The sequence below is a fragment of the Lytechinus variegatus genome, chromosome 3 (genome assembly GCF_018143015.1).
Source record: "Lytechinus variegatus isolate NC3 chromosome 3, Lvar_3.0, whole genome shotgun sequence".
NCBI lineage: Eukaryota > Metazoa > Echinodermata > Echinoidea > Temnopleuroida > Toxopneustidae > Lytechinus > Lytechinus variegatus.
The window spans coordinates 62,556,188-62,572,135 of NC_054742.1; the positions used below are offsets into that span (position 1 = coordinate 62,556,188).

General features: G+C 37.3%; 1 protein-coding gene and 1 long non-coding RNA gene across 2 annotated transcripts in view; one reads left to right on the forward strand and one right to left on the reverse strand.

Annotated features, from left to right (window-relative positions):
* LOC121411600 (microtubule-associated protein 4-like) overlaps positions 1-10,684 on the reverse strand; it is a 33,540-nt gene extending 22,856 nt beyond the window's left edge. The window contains 8 exon segments of the mRNA XM_041604400.1: positions 242-337; positions 2,133-2,231; positions 4,490-4,593; positions 5,450-5,546; positions 6,639-6,959; positions 6,961-7,479; positions 7,482-7,862; positions 7,864-10,684. Coding sequence (XP_041460334.1) covers positions 242-337; positions 2,133-2,231; positions 4,490-4,593; positions 5,450-5,546; positions 6,639-6,959; positions 6,961-7,479; positions 7,482-7,862; positions 7,864-10,362 — 4,116 coding nt within the window. The 5' untranslated portion in view covers positions 10,363-10,684.
* Positions 3,384-3,706, forward strand: LOC121411603. Its single transcript, XR_005969503.1, has 2 exons — positions 3,384-3,443; positions 3,639-3,706. It is a non-coding gene; the product is annotated as an uncharacterized LOC121411603 (long non-coding RNA).
* Positions 10,685-15,948: the final 5,264 nt, after the last annotated feature.

A 15,948-nucleotide genomic window follows, 5' to 3' on the forward strand; every position in this document is an offset into this window, starting at 1 on the left:
TGCCTTATCCCCTCTAGGATATCTTTTTCAAGCTTTAGGGTCAGGTTTAGGGCTGGTATTAGTTTTTGGACATAGGATACACATTAGGGTTATCTTTGGTGTTAAGTATCATCAATCACCATATTTCAGAGCAATTGCCACAAGAACAAATGTTTAAGAGTAATTGTTAATCGGTCGGTTGATGCACAATATGTAGCACTGATGGGTATGGTCAATCATTCAGGGTTAGGACATGCAATACCTGAACGTTCCCACCCCCAGGAGAGTGGTGGGCATTATCCAGCGAACCAACTCGGCTGTTGGCGCGAGTTCTAAAGTCAACCTTCTCATCAAAGATCTATGTCGTTCCCAAGGATTATCGGGAAGTATAGCGATAGGGAAACACACACAAAGCTTAGTATTTTAGTTCTGAACAAGCTTTCTATCATTCATCAACAAGCAGGGATTAGATATCTTACTAATAACCTCTGATGTACATGCATCAGATTTACATAATTTTTTCTGACCTTACAAATGAATTTACTGACACACTTTTGATATTTAATGAGGACAATTATTGATATTGGGGGTGGGGTAAATGTTTCTTAATATTAAAGAGCACTCACTATGTTGTCTGCTTTCAATTTTGAATGTTATGAGCAATAAAATACTTGACAAGACCAAGAGAATAGCATAAAGTTTCCTTTTCCAATCAATTGTTTCTGTAAATTTTATATTTAAGAACCATCAAGGGATGGATGTAAACTTTGGAAAAAAAATTGCTTGTCATTTAGTACCAAAGGGATGCATCCAAACTTTTGGGGACAAACAGAGCTCTCTTTCTGGTTTAGTTTGATATCATTGTGGAATAAATGGTAAATTACAGTATTTATGTAATTGACTGATTTTCTTTGACACCCTAAAACTGGTGGCAGCAGTGGGATGAAACACCAGTCGAGGAGCATCACAAAACTGGGAGACAGGGAGAGCACTTAAAAGTTTTGACCATCATGTGAAAAAGGGTATAGGTGTTCAAAAAATTGTACAAAAACTAAATCCTCCATTGTTCATGAGTACAAGATGATGATCTTGCATCATGTCTCTTAACCATCTTTCTCATTGCTATTTCCGCTCTCAAACAAAAGTACAATATCACTCCTTCTTTCCAGCTTTAGAATTTGGCAAGCAATAAAACTTATTTTAACCTGAAAACAGGATAGTGCAAATTGGGGGGAACTTTGTTAGAAAATTGTTAATTTTGTGATCTAGGCTATCTTCCTCCTACATCCACATTTTATTTCAAGTCTTGTCATGTAGGCCTACTGATTACATGAGCGGTTTTGTTGGAATGTGCAGATCAGATAAAAGATAGGAGGGGCTGGCCATTTTTTATCAACAATCATTTGCCCCTACAATCCTGGTGCCACGTCATGCAAGATTCTCATCAAGAATTGATTACTAAATGGAGTAAATTTCATGATTAGCATATATAGATCTGGAAAAGTTGTATTTTCAAATGATATTCTGAATATTTGGTTCATTTCGTCGGCGGTCATTCGAACCGTCGTATCCACATACGATGGTTGAAAACCCATTTCAGAGAAAATTAATCGACTTAAGTTTACTCTAAATTTCACACTTAGTTCTCTGGCCTTACAATATATTTATTGCTAAAAAAATACATGGTTGGAAAGACCAAGACAATTGCTTGACAATGGTATCCTTATTTTTACACGAAACCAAGATTATAGAAAATATCGCAAAAGAGCTCCGTGCTTGTAATTTCGGTTTGAGCGGTTTAGATTTCCTCTGTACAAAAACGTTATAGGGAATACAACAACCCTGACCGCGATTTCAATGCGCGCGGTCAGTCAAAACGTCGTATTGCTTTTCACGTGCAAAGTCAATGCAGAGCAGATGGCTGATACTACAATTTGGTTGACCACACGCACTGAAATTCTGGTCCGTCAAAACGTGATATCGCTCTGCTACAGTACACGTTTCCAATGGGGTTTGCGCATTTTATTAAAAAATTGCATGGCATCGCCGTGAAAATCCCCTCATATCTCAGAAACGATGGTTCGGATACGACGGTTCGGATGAACGTCAATGATTTCTTTCCTCTAAACTGTGACATTCTGTGAGATAATTACCTTGACATTTCCACCACCTGCTTTGTGAGTTGCGTTGCCAAGGGAACCACATCTTGACTGCACCTTGCTGTAGTTGACTTTCTCTGACTGAATCTTCACCTGGATGGTGGGAGAAGCAAAACAGAAAAAAAGAAAATGTAACTTTTTCAAAATATTTGAAGAATGAATACTTAGCCCATCCATGCAGGCTATTCGAGTGAGTGTGTGACACTATTCATCAACCCCCCATCCCCTTAATGACTGATCAAATCTACTGCTGTAAAACTCTGTCAATGATGTGTATTGACAGTGAGATTAATACCAATGGCAATGATTTTCTTGTCCAAGGCTGTTTTTGCAACAAACATCTATCATTTGATTGCCTAAGAAAGGCTAGATTGATACAATACATTTATGATTGCCATTCTTACCTCAAACCATTGAAAATGATTTGAATTAAGTAAGAAACACACGTTCCACACAACAAGAGTTGTCTCTGTCATAGAACGTGATATGGAAATGAAATGTCTCTCTTCTTTAAGACCTATTCAGCCTTTTTTTTTAGGTATTCACTTCAATGCTGGATCTACATCACTGTGTGGCTGCTAAGCTTTAGAGATCACTAGCCTCATCTTTGGACCTGTCAATATCGTCATCAGATGTCAAACTGGCAGATGAACTCATGTTATAATAGGCTAAATATATTACCACCATGATGGCTGTAATGTGATAGCAGTAAATTTCATGAAAATGTTAGTTTGTAATCAGTATACAGATGAAATGTACCATGCATTTATACCAGACCTCGATACATTTTGTCACCCCTGATACCAGTAGCTGGTATTATTAGGGGTGTTTGGTATTACCCTTCAAGCATGATGATACAAGACAGGACTATTGTGATTTTATAACCAGTACACTACTCCAACTTGTGAAATAACACTTGTCATCACTGAAATTACACGTTTGTGATAAATGGTACACCTAACCATTATCATTTGCTCACTATTTCAAATATCACAGAGCTTTATCCCCCTTGGAATGACTAAGAACACGGTATATAATATTAACAATAAACAGGTCATATATGTCACCTCTGGTTTGGTTGGCTTATATGGCAGTGGTGTTGCAGCCAAGGTTTCTGGATCATCCACTGGCATCATTTGATAAATGGTACACCTAACCATTATCATATGCTCACTATTACAAATATCAGGGACCTTTATCCCCCTTGGAATGACTAAGAACATGGTATATAATATTAACAATAAACAGGTCATATATGTCACCTCTGGTTTGGTTGGCTTATATGGCAGTGGTGTTGCAGCCAAGGTTTCTGGATCGTCCACTGGCATCATTTGATAAATGGTACACCTAACCATTATCATTTGCTCACTATTTCAAATATCACAGAGCTTTATCCCCCTTGGAATGACTAAGAACACGGTATATAATATTAACAATAAACAGGTCATATATGTCACCTCTGGTTTGGTTGGCTTATATGGCAGTGGTGTTGCAGCCAAGGTTTCTGGATCATCCACTGGCATCATTTGAAATTCAAACCTTGTCCTTGCATGTAGACAGGCTACTATCACGCTACTTCAAAAACCCTAAAGCTGTAGGGGACCCATGAAAGGGTCCATATTGGAGGCATACAGATGTACCACTGTGCATGTTGTGTAAAGCTTAATTCTAACTGTATGCAGTTATAATCGTTCAAGGGGAGCACAAACGAAACGCCTCTGTACAATAGTAGCTTCAGATCTTTTTATCCACAGTTACCCATTCATGCATACAAAGAAGGTGTTTCCCCTATTGTTATTATTGACCCTCATCTCCCAGGGATTCAGCTGGTCTCCAGTAAAGCTTGAAAGGAATCAATTAATTTTTAGTTTTCATTTTAAGAACAATATATGTTTTAATCAAATAAAATGTCGTGATAAACTGCATGAATTTGGACCATAAAATACTAAGAATTCAGTTTAATCCAAAGCTGGAAAGGAATTTGCTACATTTAGTTTTCATTTCAAGATCAATGTATAAAAATATTAGTATATATATATATAATTCATGGTAAACTGCATTTATATATTTTTTCATTAATAGTTATGTACAGGATGAATTTTAAAGGCTTTTTAAACAGAAGTATACGTGTTATATACAGATGTAATCATTATCTTATGCTATTAAATGGCAAAGAAGACATTTTCAATAGAGGAAAAGACTATCTGTGCCCTAAAGAAACCAATTGAGTGATATTTGGAGTACTTAAAGGGTACCACATTCATTTACAAATGACTCTTTGGACTCTCCCATGACCCCCCCCCCACTCCCCCTCCCCACCTTTCTCCTCCCACCATGCATATAATACTTACGTTTCCTCCTCCAGGTGAATGCCTGCTGTTGTCTAGAGAGCCTATCTTTGATGCGACACCATTCCGCCCTGGAGAATGCCTGACTCGCGGAGAATCCCCATCAGCTGTACAACAAATGTTGAAAAGAGTGATGGAACAAATTGATGAGTTAGAACAGAGGGTATCAAACTTTGGTGAAAACTAGAAATAAGAGGACTGACTGACTCACATCAGTTATGAATGCTTTATTAATATGCACAGTATAGTTTTATGAAATCAAATAACCAGCACTGATTGTCATTGTCTGATGTTTAACACAGTAACAATTAAACACTACAGTATTTCTGAATTAATAAGAATTTCTCTGAGATTGTGAGAAGTGAAAATTTCAGACCTGAATTTTTTTTCCTGAAATAGAGCCCAAAGCTCCATTGCAATAAGGTTAAAATGATAACTTTGCTATCCAATGGTAACAACCTAAAAAAGTAAAGGATTTCAAAGTTACTTATATGCGTCTTTTGGAAATATATTTTCAGACAATGAGGAATAGGAATCAATGAATTTTCATTTCAAAGTGGGGAGCACAATGGATGTTAAATGCATGAGGCTTTTATTCGAACAAAATATCAACATGAATAAAATGATAATCTGGTTATTCATAATGCGCTTACAACATACATTGTAAATTACTAAGCACTTAAAAGTAAATTACTAAGCACTAAGATTATTATTTCCCCTCTCATCGAATTGAATCAGTATGCAAATGTAAAAAAATCATATTAAATGAATGAAGGTGAAATATTCCTAGAGTGTTTTAACTTTCCATTATTACTGATCTATAAATATTTTGCTATCAAGCATATAACATGGAATTTTCCTTCTCTGACTATGATCATATAAAGAAAACTCTTGATTTTTCTGATTGTTTGCAAAAAATGGGATAACTTGTTGGATTATCCACAAGAATGTTAAAGAACTGACCTGATTTTCTCGGTGATGACTTTGCAGATTTTACTTCTGTATGTGTAGTCTTGGTCACCGTAGTAACTGTCTTCTGCTTCACTCCCGACATCTTGACCTGAGAGAGATTTTTTGGGAAAAGATCAGAACTTAAGAAAATATGTACTAATTTTCAGTTGAAAACATCTTCAAGAAATCATATCATTTATCAAAATGGTGGATTCAAACTTGACGTTCACCACAAAAACCTATTTTAATCAGAAGAAATTGGATTTCCAACTGAGACCCAGCTTTATATAACCTAATTCAAACTTATAGAATTTAATGAATTTCATCTTAGCTAATTAAACTGCATGATTTTATTAACTTTAAAGTTTAAACTTAATTGTATTCTTTTTTATTAAAAACAAACTTTATGAATAAATGTCAAGTGTACTGTTTCATATAATTTTTTTAAATACACTCTACAAACCCACTAATTTGTTTAGTCTAGACCTTTCGAGATGAAACAAATATGAGGATGTGCATTTTTAAGTATTATACTCAAATGTATGTCACACAAATTTCCTATTAATGATTTTGTAACAATCTTTCAGGTCCTCCATTGTTGTTTAAGCAATAACAACACTTTTCTTATACATGACAATGATATGATTTCAAAAACATATATGTTCTCGCTGATGTAATTCCTGGGTCAAAAGAGTATTATTGCAAAATGGCATTCATTTTCTTCAAAAACACAATAAATATCTACCAAACAAAAGAAAATGTCTCTATTGAAAATAAGATGAGAATTTCTTTTCATTTTACTTTTAAACTACAAATTAGCTTGAATTTTCGACTCTGCAAATATTACTGCATATCCTGTGATAATATAACACTAATACATTTTAGTGGATCATCACAATAACAACATTAAGTATAATACTGAATAGGTACAGGAGGGGTATAATTATTAACAAACTCTCGTTTATGTTCTAGGATGTAGATTATGGCTAACGTTCATGATTGTATTGAGATTGAGGAAATAGTTTCAAATGCAACATTAATAACAAACAAAGCTGTTAAAAGTGGGAAGAATTACGAAAGTGGTATAACAGAGTAAAACCCCTTTAATATCAAATATTTATAAAACTGACCTCACACCTTGGAACTTTTATTGAGTGAACACGTTCCATTTAGAAACTAATTGCCAAGATAGTTATTATACCTTATCTTGCTTTGGTTTACTCTCACTAAGCTTTGAATCCACCTGTGGAGGAACTGTTTTCGGTCTTGTATGTGTGACACCAACAGAAGCTTGTCCTGGAGTCTTTTTGGCTGATGTGGGTCTTGCTGGAGAAGATGCTGAGACCTTAGGAGAAGCCTTTACTGGTGCCTTAGCTGCTGGTACCTTTGTTGGTGTTCTTGAAGGTGTCTTTGCTGGGGACTTTGATGGTGCTTTTGTAGTTTCCTTTTGATTTGCTGGAGCAGTTGCTTTTGGTTGTGATCTTGAAGGAGCTGCTGTTTTCTTTGGTGTCTCAGATCCCTTTTGGTTTACCAGCCGATTTTGATTTTGGTGCTGCAGATGGGATGGTCTTTTTAGATGGTGATCTGACACCAGTCGGAGCTTTAGATTTCTTTTGCTTAGCTGGACTGGATTTCATATCTCCTTCCTTGGCTTGAACATGTGCAGGTGTAGCTTTCGGTACCTCTGGAGTCTGTACGCTTAAGGGAATAGTTGGTGCAGTGACTTCCGTGGAAGATTGCTTTTCTTCACTTGTGGAAGCAGCAGGAGGGTGTTCCTCTGGTGCCATTTCTTTAACGTCTTCATCTACTTGTTGAATAGGTTCTTCTGCTGGAGGTTCTTGCTTTTGTTCCGATTGAACTACCTGGTCATCATAGAGTGCAAGCTGCTCAGCTTCAGAAGTTATCTGATCACCAACTGCTTCATGTTCTCTTTGAATAGGCTCCTGAACCAAGTCCTGATGAGGTTCTGTAATCATTTCCGGAGGAGAGGATGATACTACTTCAGGTGTGTTAGGAGGTGTAGCACTTCCTCTGGATCTTTCCCCAAAATAAGTGTATCAGCCTCTTCTGGCTCTCCGAGTAGTTTATCAGCAGTGTTCTGCAGTGTAGCATCTGTGGAAACATCTGGGATAGCATGTGACATTTGCTCAGCTTCCACCTCTTCTGAATATTCCTGCATTACTATGTCTGGTGTGTCTTGCTCACCAACCTCGGGAGATACTTCTTGGGAAGCTCCCGCCGCAGCAGAGATGTTCATACTTTCCTCGACTCCAACATCAACCCTAACCATGGAGTCTTCTGGTAGCTGAGGGTGATGGTCCTGGTTGTATTCCTCACTTGTTTTTTCATTATCATCTAAATATGTCTCCACCTTTGTTTGCATAGTATCAGGATTTTCAGGTGAGATTTCTGCATGATCTGGGACAAAGGCCATCATTATCTATATTGGAACTAGTCATTTGAGATTCGGTAGCTTCACTAGCATCCTTTCCTTCATCTAAGATTTTGTCATAGGATACTTCTTCAGATCCACCAGCTTCAGTAGGCACTTCTTTAAGAGTATTGTATGTTGATTCTTCCTCATGTTGAATTTCTTGTTCAACCTTGTCTTCATGCACTTCTGTTTCTACCTCTGTGGTCTCAGTATGAGCATCGTCATCACTTTCTTCCTGATCCTTACTTTCTACCACATGAGACTGATCCTCTAAGGCCAAGGATACTGCAACATTATCCTCAATGGGAGAGAAAGATCCTTCAAATGATCGTTGGCCTGGAGATTGGTCAGCATCTGCAATGGATAAACTCTGCACAGGACCATCACCCAAGTCCAGGAGTGGCAAATTGGCTGCTTTACCCTGAGAAGTGGGCTCTGGTGTTTCATTTTTATACTCTTCTTCACTTCTACTGGAGTGTACTTGTTGTTCTGCAGATTTGTCAGCTCCTATTATTTCTTCTTGACATTCACCACCACTCTCTTGGACATTGTCAGGAACATCTTGGATGGAAGTTTCTTCAGCACTTTGCTGGGAAGGCTCAATATCAACTTCTGAAAGACCTCGAGATACAAGTGGATCTGACGACTCTATAGCACTTCCACTTTGGAAAGACTCTGCATCAACTGTAGTAGACACAACAGTATCCTGAACATTTGAAAGATCAACGTGGACATCTTCCCTCTCATTTGAAGGAAAATTAATTGGTTCATGGACCACTCTTGGCTGAGCTTCTTCACTCAGCACAGTTGCCTCATCAGTCTGTTCTAAAAACTGTGATGTGGTGACTTGTTGATCACCCTCAAGTACTGGTTCTAAGTTTTCAGAAGGTGGCTCATCTTGCTTTGTTTCACAAACTGCAGCTTCAGGATCAAGCCCCAACAGATTTTCTTGTGAATTTGCCTTAAACACAGCATCAATCGGGTCCACTGGCATTTCTAATTGCATATTATCACCCTCTGCCTGGTTACCTAGGTTTTTAGCAAAGTCAACATCATCTTGAAGCATTTCATGTTTATCTGCTATATCCTTATCCTCAGATGGAGTCATTTCCGAAGATCCGAATCCAGTCTCTTTGGTACCAACTTCTGCTCCTATTAATGATGTATCATTATATTCTTGTGGAATAATGCTTTGTTGAGCTGGCTGGTCTCCAAGCAGTTCTGAATCTTCAGAATGTGATGTGACTGCTGATTCAGCCATATCAGCATTTTCAGGGGCATATGGGTCTAGGAGCTCTTCTGGTTCTTGTTCTTCTTCAGCCTCTACTTGGTTCTCTAATCCTATAACTTCTCTTTCAACTTGCTCTTCAGAAAGCATTGATTTCTGTGTAAATGTAGGTTCTGTTAGGGACACATTGCCCTGTGGGTCATGTGGAGCACCTTCCATTTGCTCCATTTCTTGATTTTCTGAATCTTTCCCTATGTCAATCACTTCACTTTGATGTTCTACTTCGCTGAGATGTGTGATATCTTCTTTCACCTTTTCAACATGATCTTCTTTCTCTAATGGGTATTCTTGTGCACTCTCTTTATCTAAATCCTTCTCATCTACATGAACTTCTTGTTCATTTGTAAGGGCTGCTTCAACGCTCCCTTGTGCGTAATCCTGGTAGACTTCCGCAGGTGCTTGTACCTCTTCGTTCTCATTTAGTCCTGGATCTCCACTGGTTTGTATGGGTTCTTGTTGCAATGAAGTTGTTACTGCCTGATTAGCAACAGTAACATCATGAAGGTCTTGATCACTATTTGTTACACCATAAAGAGCTTGTTCTGACAGGTATAGATCTCCACTGGTTTCCGCAGGCCCTTGTAGTGTAGTTGTTACTTGCTGATTAGCATCAGTAACATCATAAGGATCTTGGTATGCTTTAGTAATTTCTCTTTCTTTTTCAATTTCTTTTTGCTCTGGAGTATCTATTTTTGTGGTTTCATAAGAATCAACTAAACCCTCTTGGGGTTCCCCCTCACTTTTAAAATGAGGCTTTTCTAAATTATCAGGAGCCGCTTCAGATGAATCTACATTATCCTTTGGTAGATCCTCTTCTTTATCCGTACATTCCTGTTTAATGTTATCAGTTATTTCTGCTTCCAAATGTTCTAAATGATCATGGACAGTTTCCTTTTCTGTACCGGAATCCTTCTCTTCTATATGGTCCACTACAGACACTTCTTTGGCATTTAGATGTTCTTCTTCAGTTTCCTTTTCCTTTCCAATAACCTGTTCTGCAGTATCATGTGTCATTACTTCTTGCGTATCTGGATGATCACCTGTCACTACCGTTGCTAGTGCTGTTCCTTCTACTGCGTCTTGAAGATTTAGATGTTGTTCTCCATCATCACTTTCCTTTTCAATAACCTGCTCAACATTACCATCTGCTGTTCCGAATTGTTGATTTAGGTGGGTTTTGTTGTAGAAGGTCACCTTTTGCATCTGTCGCTTCAGCTGTTCCTGTGGCTGCTTTTTGTGGATCAAGATTCAGACTTTCCTGGGTAGTATCTTCTTCAGTCTCAAAGTCATCCTCCTTAACATGATCTACCCTGTCTATACTGTATGGATCTACTTGATCTACAGGTATCCCCTGCTGTTCCTCAACAACTTCCTGTTCTATATAACACCCACTTCCAGCATCACCAACTTGGTCTTTTGGGCCTTCCTCTAAATTCTGTTCTGCATAAGAGTAACCTTGTGTTTCGTCTGGACACTCTTGGTCTCTCTCATCATCATATCCAACATCAATTTCTTTTGCTGGAATGGTTTCCTCTTGGTTTAGATGTTCATCTGACTGCCTTAGAGTGTCTCCATTGTCTACATGCAGTTGTTGTGGCCAAGAGGATTGAAGATCATAGATATTCTGTACTGCGGGCGATTCTGCCTGGGGCATAGGCTGGTCATCTGGTGAGGCAAATGGATCTGTACATGGGAAAAAACAGAAAGAATAGTGTTTGCATAAGAACAGTGCCTTATAGTCTGCATACAAAAATATGTTCAAAATACAACAGGAAGGAACAATAATGTTTTTGGTTGTAACAATTTTTTCTCTTTGGTTCCCATTTGTGTTCAAGTGGGATTGCCTGCAGGACCAAGAAAAATAAACTTATTGCTGAGCTTTGGTGCAATAAGCTTGAAGAGCTATGTTTGAATGAGACTTTAGTAAGCCAACATAACAACTTGGCAACAAATAATATGCATAAATCTCAATACAGCTGTCATTTATCTTGCATGTTGAGACTTAATCAACTTTTTCCATTTTAATGTTGTGTATTTCTGCCTGAAGAACCCAAAACTGAAAAGCTCAAGATTAATATATATATATTATATATATATATATATATATACTGAATTACAAAACATCAAATAAACCAAGAGGAAGAAGAAAAGGGAGATGAGGATAGAATTCCATTATTTTTTAAAGCAGGATACAAACTGGTGTCACTTCACAATTCTTGAAAATATATGTACATCAAATTAATTTGCACAAGTGACCTGAAACACAATGATATCAATGGAGATCACCATGCATGGAATAACATCAGGATAACTGCAGTTGAGAAGAAAGCAAACATGAAGTATAGAGCAATGTATCTTTAACGGACACATTTCACCAGGAACTCACTTTAATTCCACATACCGACAGGCTATGCAAATCCTAGTTCATCATTACGAATGTGAAGAGTACTTCGCTAAAAGCTTGAACATAAATCCCTCAATACCCCAATCCAACATATTCCTTTGAATACATGGGTGAAGATTAAACAGCTTTCGGCATCAGTCAGTCTCAATAATTGGAATGTGTTCCTATAGCCATCAGGAAAGCTACTGCTTCAGGTCACAGCTTAGCACATCATAATAAACCAAACAAGAAGAAGGGGAGAACTGCCTCCTTCCACGTCTAGCTGGTAATCTTCAATCATTCCTGAAACCATGACGGAACAGTTGGTCCCTAGACCAAGTAGACACTTCCTCTTACAGGCTGGAGTGACTACTCCAAGGTTTGTAAGAATGATTGCATTTCTACAAAGAGGAGGCCCTGTAGGTGAACAGGGATAACACAACACACTCATGTTGCAAATGAAAACAACTTTGACCCAAATCGTAATGCTGCATGTGTATAGACTGCTACTGTTGGGTGACATAGAAAATAGCTAACAAAGTTTTATCTGGGATCTATTCTTCACTATCACCCCACACGACGACGGTGGGCAGTGTCTGTTGTCTTCTTTTGTTTCTTGCATTATGTTGGATGAATAGTTTTATATATTCATATAATATAGTGATGTTCTAAGTGTGTAGAGGTTACTGTAGAGTACTGCATCCATCCAGTTAACGTACAATTCCTACTTATATGATTATGAATATGATCTAAAGTTACCAGTATTTTTCTTATTATATTTGCTGCTTACATAATGATCAATTCTCTGAATAACTCGCTATCACTTCATCCGTTTTCATGTAGTGATGGAAAAATCTCAATTTTTTCAACTCTGAGTTTTTTTGTTTCTGGACATCTTTGACTAATATCTTGAACCTTACAAAGTTTCAGATCACGAAAATTTCTAATTATGCTGCTTTGACAACAATGCCAAACTAGAGAAGATCAAGTAAAGAATTTCTTGTTTTCTCTAGGTGACAGATAAGTACGCTCAAGCTGTGGTCATTATGTAAAAATAAATGGAAACAATTTAAGCTTTCAACTCTTTTTCACTAAATGATGGATCGAGCCTGGTTCGTCATTATGCAAAATTGTCACCTGACCATTTTTTGCCAATTGTATTTTTTTTTAGGTTACAGGACTAAAATATTTTAGTTTGGAACAGTCACAGACCATGAAATGTAAGAAGTGTAAGAAATTAAAGAAATATGATGCAGTAAGTCATTCTGATTACTGTTCCATTAAAATGCCATTTTGAATTTGGCATTCTCATAAAGTAATGGTTATGCGTGTGGATACTATCTGTCACTTCGTGAAAAAAAAAGCATCCCGTAATTTTTTTTCTTTCATGAAATGTCTCTGCTTAGAGCTCCTTTTCTTTTAAAATATGAAAGGAAAATGGAAATGAACATTGTAAATCCAGAATATGTCCAATATGAAGAAATGAAATTTATTAACCAAGCATACATTAAAGAGATAGAAGTTTGAACCTTTGAAAATGATTTATTCAAATTAAATCTTTTTCAAATCTGCATGCTCATCTGTCACTTTTACCCTTTTTACACAGGCTAAAATTTCCTTAACCCCGTACTATAGGTGGGGCTAAATTGCCATTTAGCACCACCTATAGTACGGGGTTAAGCTTAGCCCACTTTCTTTTTACACAGCATTTTTGCAAAGTGGGCTAACCCCACCTTTAGTACGGTATTATTTGGCCCTGCAAAAAAGCAGGGTTTTCCCAGCAATTGCGGTGCTAAGAGCGATAGTACGGGGTTAAGATCGCTAGTGTAAAACGAAAGTGGGCTAAGCTTAACCCCGTACTATAGGTGGGGCTAAATAGCAATTTAGCCTGTACTATAGGTGGGGCTAAATAGCAATTTAGCCCCACCTATAGTACGCGGTTAAGGACATTTTAGCGTGTGTAAAAAGTGTACGAGTGAAGTACTTGTACTACGAATGATCGACAAAAACCACTAGTCTGGTTATAGCGAGTTTCGTGTGTAAAAAGCAAGCATTCCTTATCCGGGGTTATAACTATGACCTTCCAACTATTTACAGTGATTTCATAGCCACTCGCTTAGCACAAGCATACCTTCAATACCTTGTATTTTTGGCGGGAAATCTATATCTATGTTTTGAAATTCTCAAAGCTTTTTTCAAAGTCCAAAGTTAAAATTTTCAAAGTCCAAAGTCAATCTTCATATCTTAGACGTGTTTATTTACACTCAAAATAGTGTATGGAATTTATTGCTGATTTGTTTGCCTCGTATCTTCAGTATTGTTGGGTGTGGGGTCTGTAGGTTATTTTCTAAAATAAATATTGTTTCCACAATAAGACTAACAGATTTTTAAAATCATCTCAACTTTGGAGTAAAAAATGTGAATATTATATTCATGCTTGAATTGGCTTATTTTTTTTATAAGCCATATAACCATCTGAACTTTTCAACACTAATATAAGGTCAGTTATTCTCCTTGTGACCTGAATCTTCCCTCAACACTTTGCTGGTAGAATAATTTGTGCAATGTACTCCTCCATGTATAAATGATATTCTTTTTACATCTAAATGTACATATAATCAAAAGCATTCTGACATTTTTTTAGGTAATGTAGAAGGAAATCAGATCAAATTGAAGCAGAAATGAGATGGACTAAAATCCTCACAGAAAAATATGTTGAATATGAAAACTATATAGATGGAACTCTTCCTCTGTAATGACTGTATATCATTAAAAATAAAAGGAATCTGAAAACAAATACTACCATTATTGAGGACCATAGCAGAACAAAGGTTCCATTGCCACCTTACACACTGGCTTTAGGCCAACATCATTACAAAATGATGTTGACACAACTGTCTGCCACTCCCCCTTCAAGTAGATGGTAAAAGATGGTGAGATGGGGGTAGCTAGGTGGGATGACTGATCTACTGTTTACTTTTATTGACATGCTCTTGACATGTAAAATGATTTTATGATGCTCCAATTTGCCTAGCTGTCATTTCAAATGTTGATAAGAGAATGTATCCAAGTAAAAAGCCACAGTTTATCTAGAGACATGTAACCTGCAATGTACCATGCATACAGCACTTCGACAGAGTATATCATTAGGCCTGCTTTTACAAACTTTGCTCATTCTCCTGAAGACAACAAGAACACACTAGTCGAAATGTCCTTTTCAGGACCAACACTTGCCCAAGAAAGATACATGAAACCTACTACATTATCTAGATCCAGTTACATTAAGACATGCTGTTAGAACAAATGCTTATCAACTATAAAATGTTTACAATGGGGCAGCCATTGCATGATTTCAGTAGAATTGAACTGTTATCGCGAATTTGTTATGATATCATGTTTTATGAAATGGGGCTCCTGATGGATGTTTGTTTCCCATAATTAAAAAAAAGAAGAGCACTTCAGGCGTGGGTATATACATTCATCATTTATATACTATCAAACTTTCCTTATTCATCAGACTTTTATCATTTCACAAGGAGTGCCATGGCTCAGCAGTAGAGCACAATGGTCTTGTAACAACAGGTCTGAAGTTCAAACCAGTCAACCTAGCTAGCATCCTTTGATAAGGTATGATTCCTCACCACCCCTTCTCTTGGAAAGAACCCACAGCTGTAGGTCCCCTGATTGATAATTCATAAGTACAATGCTTTATTAGTCGGGTCTAACAACAAACAGAATACTCCAAACATTCTAGTTACAGAAGCTCAGTAGTACCTATTACAATGATGTAACTGCAATGAAAGAATATGATTCATATAAATCACAATACATATTTGATGTTAGTGTATTCTTCATTTCTTTTGTAAAAGAAAGTGCTGACACACTGTGTATAGGCCTATATATCGTATTACAAAACAAACCTGGCCATGCTCCATATAGCTGTCAAAATAATCAGAGATGGCATATAGGCCATATTGGTGTTTCAGTACAACCAGTTGCGATGACATTTGAGTGCCCAGCCAGCATGATGACATACATTGGCCTATAACATCATATAGGCCTATTTACAACTGATAATCATCACGCAACAATGTATGAATCCTACAGATTCACACAGTTAGATCACCTTAATATACAAGCGAAACCACATGGTATTATCAGGTAATGATCTTACCTAAACCTCTGTGATGATGTGAGGTAATATTATCTTGGTTGTTTGCATAATATGCATTCCCTTGTATTCCCAAAATGTCAGCTCAACCAGTCTGATCAAATCCTCTAGCAGAACTCCACTTTAGCCTTACAAGTTAAATGGCAAACAGTCTAACCACTCTCTCTGTACTCTCCTCTCTCTTCATGGCGATGTGAAGAGAATAATTTATGCCCTGAAAGGCCGTTGCCAGGAG